This window comes from Streptopelia decaocto, assembly GCF_964273445.1.
Source record: "Streptopelia decaocto genome assembly, chromosome: 6".
NCBI classification, from domain to species: domain Eukaryota; kingdom Metazoa; phylum Chordata; class Aves; order Columbiformes; family Columbidae; genus Streptopelia; species Streptopelia decaocto.
The window spans coordinates 47362844-47376949 of NC_138660.1; the positions used below are offsets into that span (position 1 = coordinate 47362844).

Consider the following 14106-nt stretch of genomic DNA (forward strand, 5'->3'; position numbering starts at 1 on the left):
TTATAATCAGATTACACTGAAGGAATCTCTGAAAATGCTGTGTATATGTTTTTAAACAACACATCTTGTTGAAATAAGGAAAAATCAAGAGGCTGTAGTATGTCTTCCACAGAGGGGGTGAAATATGAATGCTGTAAGCACAACTAGGCTTTTCTTTACAACAAACATAATCAAAGCATAGTAGGAGGACACCCACCGAGATACAGTCTGCATCCTGCTGAGTAACATTTAGCATTGATCCTCAATGACAGTCCCTGACAGATTGTTTCTGCACTGGTTGCCATGTACAAAGTAGGAATCACATGATCACACAACCCGAAACGCTCAATATTACATCAAGCAGGAACAGAATGGTATTGTGACTTGGTAGGAAACACTGTTCATCTATAACGTTAGAGGTTAACATGAAGATGTAGAAGGTCTATTTTTCTTTAATCATATCTTCATATACCCATGGAATCCTGTTTTAAAAATAAGCATTGAGGATTTTGCTTTTGTCCCCTTTTATACACACCTCTCACTTGAATCTAGTCAGCTTTCACTCGGTAACAAGAATGTTTTCACATCTAAGAGCTATTATATCATCAGAAGAATTATTGCAAGGAAAGTCTCTAACAAAGAGGAAGGAGGAAAAGTGTTAGCTATGAATATAGCTTCACTGATAATCGCAAATCACATTTAAAGATCCTATTTTTTTAATGTCTATTTTCATTCATTTTCCTTATTTACTTTTGGCTGCTTGATGAGTTCTGGAAACTATTCTGTAATGGTTTCTTTGAATTGTATCTAAATAAAACTGTGCAAACTTTTTTGTCAGCTAGGAAACGAAATTGCAGGAATGAGCAGGTTTTGCCAACAGTCCCACTTACATTTTACATCCTACATTCCCAGAAATGATAGTTTTCTTGATGTTGTACATATGAAGAAATGAAAAAAGGACAACACAAATAAGAAGCTATGAAAGAAAAATTCTTACAGTGGATATTACTTCCAGTGGACAGCATGGGGATCATAGGCATTTGTTCAAAGTTCCATTCAATTACCTTTTTCATTTTCAGATCTTTGAGTAAGTGGTGGCTTGTGGGTTCTTTTTGGCTTTTTTTAAACAGTCACTACATTCAATAACATTACACTTTGCTGACAAGCCAGATTCTCAAAGGAGCAGGAATGCATGTAAGCGAGCCAATGTTTTTTCTAATTGTTTTTTCTATTTCAAACCAGAATTCAATCTCTTACTTCACAGCAAAGAAAAATGCCATTTTAAATAATGTAAATCATTTCGAGATGGGAGCACCCCTCAGTCTACAAGCGACGTAAATACGTTCACAATTGCTTTACTTCATCAAGATGTAACTAAAAAAGCGATAGCTAAACATTATAGCTAACTTAACTCATCTGTGAAGCTTTTTCTTCCTAGATCAAACCATCATAACCACAATATTAAACTGCAACAAGCTGCAAGTATGAATGTATCTACCAGAGGTGCAGGGAGGAGGGGGAAGAGGGCACATCTAAACCTAAGCATCTCTAATTGCAGAATGGCTTTGTAAACTAATCTGTTATCTGATTGTGTATTAAACTCCTGCTGTTTGTTCTCCTTAAGTGATCAATTAATCAATCTTTTTATTGGAAAGTGTGGGGTTTTTTTAACACTATGAAAATAAATAACTAAGGAAATTGGTCTTAGTCAAATATAAGTAAAACATATATACCTTTGTGCAAAAGTTTTCTTGTGCTTAACTCATTTTCTTAAGTACATGATTAGGAAGAGGATATTAGGAGCATAACATCACATTAGCTTCAAATCTCCTGCTGGCCTCATCAGTTTTCTACTGACCCTATGTCCTGCAGGTACATTGACAGAGTGGGAAGGAAGAATACAGACAATAACCTTTAATTATTTCCACAATTTTAAATCAGAAATTCAATCTGCTTTAAAAAAATTGTTAAAATGCAGAAGGAAACACTCTTAATTGGGGAAATAATTCTTGTTGTATTTTTTCCATTAAAAGTAAATATCAGCCATTTTTTCCATTACCCTTCCTTTCTGATAGCATATAAAATGTACAAATTCTAAGCAAAAGGAAACCCAAGTGTGTTAGATTATTTGCCTTAAGGTTCCAGCAATGTTCTGTATCATCCCCTGGAGTCTCTTCACTGACAAAAGAAGTGGTGTAAAGGACCAGTCACTCAAGGTACCCAACCTTATCAAATCTGAAAAGCAGCATTAGATTTATTCCAGAACTCTACTGACCAGCACTGCCTGCTGAAAAAGGCTCTGTCCTCCCAAGCACCTTCCCTTTGTCTTTTTTATTAGGCAGGATTAGCTGGAAGGGACAGAGGTTTCTTTGATTTTGGAGGAGGAGCAAGAGGCGAGGAGCATTTCTCCCTTAGGAGAACAGTTTCATGAAGAGAATGGGAAGCATTCATTTGTTTTACTTGTGGGGAAAAGATAGTTTGAAAGAAAATCACCGCTTTTTGTACTGGACACCAGCCATAGTAATAGAAGCACATTGTACATAACTGTAAGCTCCTATCAGCTCGCTATCCAGCTGACGATGAGGAAGGACAAGCTAGATGGACAACATAGACCTCTAGATAGAAAAGTCATCTTGCTGGCAGGTTCAGCCTGAGGAAGAAAGCAGCATAGACCAAACATTTTTATGTTCATTGGGAAGCTTCCTCTCTCCCCTCCAGCCCAAACATTTTTGAGTGCCTTACGTTGGCCTCTTTGCGCAGTTAAGCATTTACATTTGACTGTTTTTTTTCTAGGACTCACATAGAAAAACTGTTTCTGTACTTGTTATTCTTTACATTATTGTCAATTTCAAAATTAATTGAACCTAAACTGACATTTACAAGAAAAATACTCAACACAATGAGAAAGAAAAAAGAGTGGAGAGTGTCCTACTGCCACACAGAGAAACAGCCTATTCCCTGTGCATTGGAAGAGTGAATTTTGCTCCTGTACCTCCAGTTTCAGCCTGGACTAATTTGTTGGAACAAGGTCATAATCGAAACACTGACAAAGCCTTAATTACAATATAAACACTGCAGCTATAATAGAAATCTGCGCAACCTCCAGTAAAAACACATACAGTATAATAAGACCAAGGATCACTTTTGGGGACTACAGTAGCTTTGTGATTTAAAAAAGAAAAAAAAAAGGTTTTAACCAGTTGCGTAATATTCATATAGATGAAGGCTAGAAGAATTGCATTAAATTACATTGTGTTTAGCATCAGAAGACTATTTCTAGCTCTGTTTCTCATATTATCTCAGAGTCCAAAGGAAATTACTGGCTGGATGCAATCAAGTTCCTTGCAGTTAATTGCTTTCAAAACTAAATGAGAGCTGGCAGAGAAGCTAGATATCTGGTTGTAAGAATTACTTCCTTGGATGGACTGCTGCTGTAAATCCAGCTGGCTAATAAGAAGGGGGAAGCTGCCAAGCCACCTTAGTCTCATCCTAATATCTGAGAAGGTAGCCTGAATACGCCTGCCCTTCTCAAACTAGTAGACTCTTAGCTTTTATTTATTATTTTTTTTTTTTCCCCCAGGCTTCTTCAAGTTTGATTCTTCCTGATGTACAGATTTGCATTTTATTTTTCAAAATGCAAGGTTTCATAACTGTCTGTTCCCCATTACAGAAACAAACTTCTGAATGGTGACCAGCAGTAGCACACTGACCCAGCGCCACCCAAAACAGTAAACCCTGAACTCTCTACTGTCTACCGTAAACTTGCTTAAAACCTTATCTACGCAAATGCTGAAATTCTTTCACTCTCTTAAAAACTGAAATGGGACATCGGTAAAAGAACTCCTCTGGTTGATTCCTATGAAGAAACCTATTTACAGATAGGAACATGAGCTACCCACACTGTAGGAAAACATCCAAGAGAAGAACGAGTCACGTTTGGAGTTGGCCTCTTCGAAGCTGCTGATAACTGGGAAACTGCCACTTTGAACCATATAACTAAAACCATTTGATACTTGATCAACATTAACTCTCAAACATCAAATCAACTATAGAATTTTCAGGCCAGGAATTAATTAATCACTTGAGGAAATATAGAAGACCATGGTTTTGCTCAATGTCAGCTACTGTGACATTTGAAGAAAGGGCTAACAAAATAAATGTAGATGGCAACAGGTGATTATTAAAGATTTTTGTTATCTTAAAATTATTATAGACTTACCTACTGTATTTCATATAGCTGCTCCACATTAACTTCCCCTAAAGAACAGTAAAATGCCACACATAGACCCACAGTATCTAAAATTTTGAAAGACAGCTTATAAGAATATTACCAAGGGCAGAATTTTTAGAATGCATTTGATGAAGACTCTTCTTCCCCATTTCCAATTATTAGCTTTTAATCATATATTTTCCTCCTTGATGTTCTGCTCCTCCACCACAGCCAAAAGGCAGTTGACAGATCTGCTGCTACATTTGAATTTCTCCATCTCACATGCTGTTGTGACTTTGCTTTTTTAGATTTTCTCCTGCACGCTATGCTGGATAGAGAAACCCATTATTTTAAGATTGTTCATAACTAGAAAATCTCTTGATTGTTGTACCTTCAAGGAGAGAAAAACCTCAGACCATTTTCATTTCATTCACTCTGACGATAGTCAATACTTCCCAAACTTTCAGTTAAACATTAAAAATCCTCCAGTTTTCCATTACTTCTACTGACAGGCCACAAAAATATTTTATATTGGGGATTTTTTATGGAACAAAACCCAAGGACAAAAAAAAACAGTGATAATATTTGATGCTTATAAACAAACTCCAGGGAACATGTCCACTTTTTGCAGTACATTTAGCCAATGTAGACAGTGTAAAGAGTCATTTAACATTTAGGAGTACTAGGATACAGACTAAATGCGGTCTGACTTCTTCCTTCAGCAGGCTGGCAGTCAGCCTGGATGTTGGAATCTCTTGTACTATGACTCAAAAAAGCAACTGACCACACCAATGGGTTCAAGAAATCAAAGGGCATATTTGGAAAGCAAGCAGCTCTCTCTTGTAATCTTGTAATCACATTCAAACACTATTTAACAATTGGACTCAATGATCTTACAGGTCTTTTCCAAACAAAAGATTCTATGAAGAATATAATCTACACAAACAGAGCAAACGTTTACTGTTAAGTGAGAATCGACAATATCCATAATATTAATGTATCTTTACTTAGAGTCTTCTCAGACTCTAGGGCAGAAAGAATGGAAGAAAAAATGGCTAGAGATTCAGGCATTATGCACGTTTCTCTTTGTTAACAGGTTTATAGTGACCAAAGGTATAGTACTGCTTTAGAGAACAAGTGAAAAACAAAGTTCTTGCCTCAGACAAACTGCTATTTATTTTTCATAGGTATAATGTATTAAGTAAAGCTATTAATAGCCATTTCATAAGTGGAGGAACAGAGAAATACTGAGTGTGGTGTAACAGAGGCTATACAGTAACTCAGAGAGAGAATGAGAAACAAAAGACAAATCTCTACCATGTTTTTGTATTATAATTCAGAGGGTGCCTAAACATTCTTGGTACTTTATTGACATGCAATTGCATGACTCTCTGTCTTGAAGAACTTACGCCTGAAATACAGCAAGACAACTATCTCTAAATCAGTAGTCCTGACTTTCTAGTCTGCAGGCTTGCTCTTAGGCAGTATCACCTTAAGTGATCTCCCAAAACAGGCAAAACTGGCATGGCTCAATTGGAAAGAAAAACCTATCAAGTCAGTAAAGACTGAAAAGATGCAAATGCAAAGCATTGATGCTAGAAGACTTTCAAATGAGACAAAACCCAGATGCCTCCTGATCAGTTTTCATCACCAGTGACTCCCTGGGTTCCCTTCCAGTAGAAGTGCTGTTAACACCAACATCCTGATGATTTGCCAGTTTCAGCCTCTGCTCTGAGAGTTCTATGGCAATATAAATGGGAGAACATTTTCTTTCACTCATCTTTTCAATGATGGATCTGTAGTGTTGCTGTACTCCTAAAAAATGGTATCTACTTTTCTTTATCTCTGAACACCAGGGAATTAATGCACATTTCATTGTACCTGTCATGGGCACATCAATAAACAGAAAATGCATGCACATATGTATAACAATATAACAGAAAGGTTTTACTCAACATGGGCTTTAATTGGCCTATTTACTTTGAAGCGGTGACTACACATTCAGATGACTTCTACAGATCACCACAAATGAATGCCAATAATTTTTTTACAGTATCATCTGTTCATGTATTCTTCTGCATGTCAGATTCTGTATTGAAAATCATTTTATAAATGCATTACAGAGTTTTTAAAGGTTTTTAATTGGTACCAATCTTCCTAGGGTTACTATCCCCTATTTCAGAGCCAAGCTCTTTACTATTATGAGACTATGTTTATGCCTCTGGGGAAAACTATAATTAGATGCTCCTGGTGGTTGGTTCTCTTGTAATAATCTTATGTTTGTAGTCCAATACTAACTGTCTGGCCCACAGACTTGATATTTTGCAGGGCTATGCTTTTGCAATCTCATTAAAGTTTATACCAATTTGATCAAGTTTCAAACCTTTGGAACAATATGTTGTAGATTTCAATGGTAAAAGATGACTAAATTTTTGTCCTTACTATGCAAGCTCTCAGACCCGATCAAAGTGGGCTGGTGCTCCAAAAACAAATAAGGATACCGTAGTACAAGGCTACAACCACCAGAAAGGTATTCTTGAATAGCAGTTAGGTCCATTGCCTTCAAAGTGAAGGTAAAGATGACTATTTCTACAGCAGCCTAATCATGTCTCCCCTCTTACTGTTCACCAGCAGAGGAAGAAGCCATCTAATTCAGAGGTATGGCTAAAGGCAAATCGAGAGTCCAGCAAAGAAAAAGATGGATGCAAGGGGTCTGCTGATAGTAGAACTTTAAGAGTAGAGGAGAAAGTATAACAGAGCTGAGGGAGTGAATTCAGTGATGAGAAAGAACAAGAGAACCGCAAGCTACATTGTCAGGTGTAGAGGAACACCAAGAACAGAGAAATGGCTGTAAAAATAGAAGAACCTGGACTAGGATTTGCTGGAGAAGGTGGAGATTAGAAACAGAAGCTATTGGAGTGGTAGAGGAAGAAGACACAAGAACCTGACTAACAGGAGAATGAAGCCTTAAGGATAAACAGAATGAACAGTGAATAGAGATTAATGGGAAAGATGGGTCAGATAATGACCTAGGATAGGGAACCTGAGACTAGTTGGCCAAGTAAATTTGGGGGCATCAAGGACAATAATAGAAGTTAGACTGGTAGGGAGAATAAGATTAGGACAAAACCCACTGCTATAGAGTCCTATTCACCACTGCAATCTGCAGGTGCTACTGCACACAAGTTGAAAATAACCACCCTTGGCAAACAATATTTAAGATGGGTTATATGGTGACAGCGCAGATGAAGGGTTAAATTCCATTAGGTGAGCACTGACTCATGCTAGGGGTGCTGGGAGGTAAAATCCTTCCTACATTCCAGTCACACGTAAGCAAAAGGTGCAGAAGCTTTACTGTCACAGCACTCCCAGTTGATATATGCAAAAGCTTAAGGAAAGAAATGCTGTCTTGGTCTTGATTCCTTCTCGCTTCACATTATGGAAATAGATCCCAGAAGAATGTACTGGAATACCATAAAGAATCCATTTCAGAGCTCTTCTTAGCACAAGGATCATTTCACTCTATCTTCTGCTTGGCCAAAAGCTGGGAAAACTCAGATACCTTTTGGGCCAGCCAACCCACAGCTGCAGGCAATCTAATCTGGGAGGTGTTACATGGGGAGGTCTCCTTAGGAGGATAGATAAAGCAGAAACTTCTACTGTAACACTGGCATAGCTCTCTCACCCACAGCAAACAGTTCCTGGAATATTTTTCCAGAAAATAATAATAATAACAAATAAAGAGCCTCAACAGAAGTCAGTTTCACCTTGAAACTGTATTACAGCTATTCCTGTATTTTAATGTGTACATTTTTGTTTGGCCTTCAGCATTTAAGCTACGGAGTCTTACAGCATGCAACTATATACATGTTTATGACTTATGAATCATGACATTTAATTTTCTTCATCAACATTAGTAGGCGTTTGTTTATAATAATGGGCCAGAGCTTATCTCACTCTAGACAAATTTCACACTACAAAATCATTGCTGAGGTTCAGAAGGTGTGTTCATTTGCATTTAATTCTCTTCTGAAACAGTGAAATTCTGCCACCCTCTGGACAACAAGTAAGCTAAGGCATATTTACAAGCAGCCTCGAAAGTAAAAAAAATCCCACTGCCACTGATAAACATTCATTGCTCTTTAAGCACATTTTTAAATTAATTGCTAGGTTGAATGAAAAATAGAAGTTACTATTAACCTACAGAAAAACAATTACTTTAAGTATTGAATAGCCTTCTTAGTATCTCACCAAATGGCAAACTTTAAAGGGTTCTGTTCTTAACTTTTTCAAGTACTCACTTTGTTCATAGTTGTATTTTTAAAGCCAGACTACCAAAATATGATATAATTTTTAATCATGCCAATATGTATTTTCACAAACTGGAACATTCTGGAATTCTTAGCATCTCTGTGACTGAGCCAAAAGTGAATAGCTATGGAACAGAGTTCAGTGCGAGAAAGAAGGCTAAGGAGAAAGTCGCATTATGGCAGATCAAATTAGCTTTAAAAAGTATCAATGAGAAAATACGTCTCTTGCATTCACATCGCATGCAGTACTTATTCCTAATAATATTGCTAGTCAATGTGTGCATCTGAAGTCTCAAACTGTGCTTCTAGGATTAGTGTGGGGAAGGAGGGTTACAGCATCTCTGTTGTACAGTACCTGGTTTTGGCTATGGAGCCCAGCTGCTGCTGTTCTCGGATGAGCTCAGCAAGCTGTTTTTGCAGAGCCATATCTTTACCATGTACTTGTTTAATAAACGGATGCTCCAAAAGGTGGGTGACTGAAGGACGCTTCTCAAAATCCTTGATAAGACACCTGTGACAGAGAAATAGTTGATCTCAGGCAATGGTTTCAGCACGATTTGAGTTGGTTTACTGTGCGGCTGTTATTGTACAATAGTTTCTTTCTCCACAAATTTGAGTTCCTCAGTATATAACAAGACTTTTCCTCTACACTGGAATACACCTAGTATAAAATATTTAACTAAAAGAATACACTCTACAAGTATACTAGTATAAAGGCTATGAATTTGAGCTTATTTAATATCTCTTTTTAACTGTAACTGGCTTACTATGAAAAAACAGCATCATATCTTTTAAGTGCTGTACAATTAAATATACATTAAACATAACCCAAGATGAACAGACAATACTTAATTCACTTTAATTTTCTACCTATTCTCCAATAAGAGTTTTGAACTGCAGGATATAGCCTAATAAAAAACACAAGTGAAACTTATGATACAACACTAGTCAGAACAAATTGATACAGAGATTCTTTGATTTGTTTTTAAAATGAGTGTTTCAGGTAGATCTTCTATACTGCAATGATAAGCATTAGCATAAGAATCACAGAAAATTCTGCAAGCCTACATAATTCAGACTGGAAGAGAAATGAATGAATCAGAATTAAATGCTAGCCATGGTACCAAAGTTCTGTCTGTGACAGGAACAGGTGATCTAGTAATGAGTAAAGAGATACATCGTATTAAATTAGTATAAAATAAAGTATCAGGCTGATTTATATAATCAAGATTTAAAATTGAAGAAGCCATGATTAAAGTTGATTTATTTTCTGTACATTAAAGTTGAAATAATGCAGTCCAAATAGAATAATGATCTAACAGGACTAGACTGCTTTAAAGTACCCTGTAATTCTTTATATTATTCTGTTCATCTTGCTCAAAAAATATTGAAATAATATCTCCCTTCTAGCACCCTTTCAGCAAATTATAGCCCAAGATGAGTTTATTTCATGAGATTCATTCATGTTACATATTTCACAATTACATCTCGTTATTTGCTGATATTAAAGTACTACAGGACCTAAAGTACTTCCTTAATAGGGCCAAATATCACAAATAAAGATTATGTTTTTCGCAGGAAGTTCAATGAAATTTTAATACCTTTTAGAATAATTTATATTCTAGCAGTATCAATAACAACCTGCACAATTTAAACTACATCTAAAAAAAAAAGTCATACACGTTAATTGATTTAAGATACTACCAAGCAGATCAGCAAATGATTAAAGATTAGCCTCACCTCAAATACTTTACTGAAGCCTGGACTTAAAATGATCCTGAAATATTTTTCAACATAACTTTAATACTTTACGTTCCTGAAAACCATTTTCCCAACCTCTTCTTCGTACATCCAATCCAGAAAAGACAGTCTGTAAAATGTGCTATCAGTTTTATAACTATTTTGCTGAATTTTGGTATAGGCTAGAACTGCAGCCTCCTGATAGAAAGACTGAAGTGACAGAACCTGCTTTATCTCCATCCCTCTGAGTGCAAGGCTATAAATACCAGTCGTTCCCCCCCATGAAGAGATCCATCATTAGCCTTCAACAGGTTCTGACAACTCACTCCCCCTACATATCTCCTTTTGTGATCCATGTTTTTTAAAAGTCAATACACCCACACAGACAATATGGTCCATGTCAATCCTGGTTAAATTTATATGTTTCCTGAGAAAAAGGAAAAAAGCATTTGAAAAGAAAGATAACATTCATCAGGAAGGCGGAGGGAAAAACAAAATACAAACCCAACACAAACCAACAAGAACTATGCAGTGTACAAAATCACAGATTGATGCAAAGTATCCAAAGTGGAGATTTCAGTCTGAAAAGCTCCTGCACTCATGTTATTTTTACCATTCTAACAATAATTACAGATTTATAATATTTATATTTTATAATATGTTAATATATACATTTTCTTGCTAAATTTGATTACATGAGGATATTTTCAGTAATATAACTGAATCCAAGTGAAGCTATGTCATAGAATCATAGAATAGTTTGGATTGGAAGGGACCTTCAAAGCTCATCTAGTCCAGCCCCCCTGCAATGAGCAGGGACATCGTCAACTAGATCAGGTTGCTCAGAGCCCCGTCCAGCTTGATCATGAGCATCTCCAGGGATGAGGCATCTACTGCACATCCGGGCAATCTGTGCCAGTGTTTCACTGTCCTCATTGTAAACATTTCTTCCTTATATCTGGTCTGAGTCTACTGTCTTGTAGTTTAAAACCATTACCCCTTGTGCTATTGCAACAGGCCCTAATGTCACAGTAGTTACTTTTTAGATAACAACAACATTAGAGTTTAAATGGATTGTCTTCAAGAAATTGCACAGTTCCAAACAGAATATATTGTATCTATCAGAACTGTGAAGAACAGACAAATATTTTACCTGGTGCTATGCAATTATTAATATGAATTCTACTCCGAGCTCTGGAACAATGCACCTCCAAAGACACTCTATGGACAAGATGCAGAAGCTGCAAGAGAAATTTTTCTATATAGATGACCCCTAGGTGAAACATCCAAATGTCCAGGATGCTGCAGTCATTAAGGAAGCCCAACAAGAAGAGACAGGAGGAAAACATTTTATGGAAAAAAGTTCTTAGTTTCTCTATTATGTGCCTGAAATGCCAGCTCTTCGGGTCCAGCAGGTGTTTTGAGCCCAGGTAAATTCTCTCAGGGAGGCAGTCTTGAAGACCACTTTAGGATTACCTTTGTTTCTGTTGTATACTCCTGCCAGTTCCCCAGTGACTATTCACTCTGCATGCATGCTACTCTTCTGCTTTGCAGCTATCAAAGTTTATGTATTGTTTCATCTATATGCAGCCTTCATTCCCTGGTAGTAGGATATTTTTGCAATCTGTGGCCACTTAGGATTTCACTTGAAACACAAGTAGAACTTAATGAATTCATAAGATGACTAAGCTAACGACACATGACACATGCACATGATTCTGCAATCAAAGTCTCTGTCCCAAGCTCAGACAGAGCACACCTCCCATTGTGCCAAGCTCCTGCCTATATAAAAGAACAGAGTCCTTTCAGAGGGTTAGTGAGATGCCACAACAAAGCAGAGGACTTGGAACCAACAGCTGTTTCAGGATGGGGGACAACTGCTTATTCATGTCTGTAACTTCTTGTGTGAGTACTTCTACTCCAGTTCAGGGAAGAAACTGACAGGATAACATAAGTCTCCACTGAGGGTGGTTTAGTCCATCAAGTTAAATGATAAGTTCCCACCATATTAGGAATGCAGTAGCAGAAAAACCAGGCAGGCCATAGGAAATCAAAGTGTGTACAGCATATACATTCTCCCTTTGCTCTGGCACAGTACAGAAGAAATTACTAGAAATGACTGCTTATTAAATATCAAGTGCCAGTAGCTGGCTTGCAGCCTAGTCCCAGCAGGTACTGTGGGCACAGTTTGTACTCAGACACTCAGTGCCAATTTGGTGTCACCAGGCCTGCTGAGATGGTGCAGGATAGAGAGCTGTCACGGGACTCTGAAAGGATAGTCCTTATGTTGCTCTTCTTGGGGCATATCCCTTTGTCCTAATTCCTCTCTATGTAGACAAGGCCTGTTAATATTCTGAGGGATATTTACATGCTCTGCTTCTACACACTGTCATTTCAACTGTGTTGCTTTTAGTGCCACACTGAATGGGTGCTGCTGCTGTTCTTAGTCAACATTACCTGTAAAACAACAATTACTGGGCCACTACCTCTGTGCTAGTGAAAAATGATGTATCGGACTGACAGTGTCACTACACTATTGTCTCCTACACTGGAAGCAGTATTGATGCTATAGTGCTCTTCAGAAAAAAAATAATTTCATATAGAATATCAGCTCTTACAGTGCTAAAGCCTGCATAAAGGTTTTCTACTGAGCTGCACCCTGAAATAGAAGTATAATGTGTGAAAAAGTTAAATCATATGGGTGCCTGCATCCAAAGTTGTCAGTACATTCAGTCAGGAGATGTATTCCATGTAAAGGCCAGGAAAAAAAGAAATCAAGAAGTAATACACAAAAATCCAGTAATATTAACATATGAAAGAAGAAGAGTATGGTAACAAAACAGCTTTTATAATGTCACTTATCAGAAAATATTCTTATGCAATGCAGCCAACAGTAATGACCGTGTACATTGTGCAAGTAAAAAACAATATTAAGAAGTCATTTCATTGAAGGATTTGCTTCTGAGAAAAGGAGAAAACTAAAATATATTCAGGTGCTCACCTGAGCATTCATTTAAGACCAATTTGGGCAGTTGGCTTAGGCACTGTCAAACATCAACCATGCTGCAATTACATAAAAAACAACAAATGTGATGTGTCTGCAAATTAAGACAATTTGTTTGACCCATGGAAACAAAATAAAAAAAAAGTGGTGAGACTTCCTTGCACTGAGCAAATTGACTAGCAAATCTACTACAGGTTTGGTTTCATATAAGGTATGATGAAAATATGATCATATTTGGACTGCTTTTTTTGGATCTAAAATAATATGAAGGCTAGGTAGAAATCAAAAAGGAAACAAACATTGTACATGTTCGCCTTGATAAAAGTCAATCCATCACCTACTTTGAAATTCTAGTATCTTCCATCATGCTTTCTTAGCTGAAAATTAATTCTCAGAATTCATTAGTGTCACTACATTAAAAATAGGTTGCAGCCATTTGCTGCAATCTCTCAGCCAAGCTGCTAAGCACCATTTCCACTCTGCCACAATTACAGGCAAAGATGAAGCATTTATTAGCAGGGGATCAGAGCAGACTCCCATACACACAGGAGTGTCTGAGGGAGCCTCTAAAAATTCACTGGCTGCTTGCACTTGGGCGATAACATTGTTGGAATTGCTACACCTCAATAATGTAAACTGCCTTTTCGCACTCAGCAAATCAGATGATTGAAAAGGGGAGCTATTTATCAGCATTCATGAGCTAATATTTACTAGTGAATAAATGGAAAGAAATAGATTTCATAAGAACTGCAATGGTTGTCTAAGTCTCCTATGTGTTCAGAAATAGAATACAATTACTAACATCATTCATTATTGCAGCCGATTCTAAGTAGGGCAGCAGCAGTTATTTCTTTCAAAAATTC

The 14106-nt window shown here is 37.1% G+C and overlaps 1 protein-coding gene across 1 annotated transcript in view; it reads right to left on the reverse strand.

Annotated features, from left to right (window-relative positions):
- MYO3B (myosin IIIB) overlaps nucleotides 1–14106 on the reverse strand; it is a 196640-nt gene that overhangs the window by 106689 nt on the left and 75845 nt on the right. The window contains exon 10 of the mRNA XM_082055656.1: nucleotides 8855–9010. Within this exon, the coding sequence (XP_081911782.1) occupies nucleotides 8855–9010 (156 nt within the window). The remainder of the gene's footprint in view (nucleotides 1–8854; nucleotides 9011–14106) is intronic.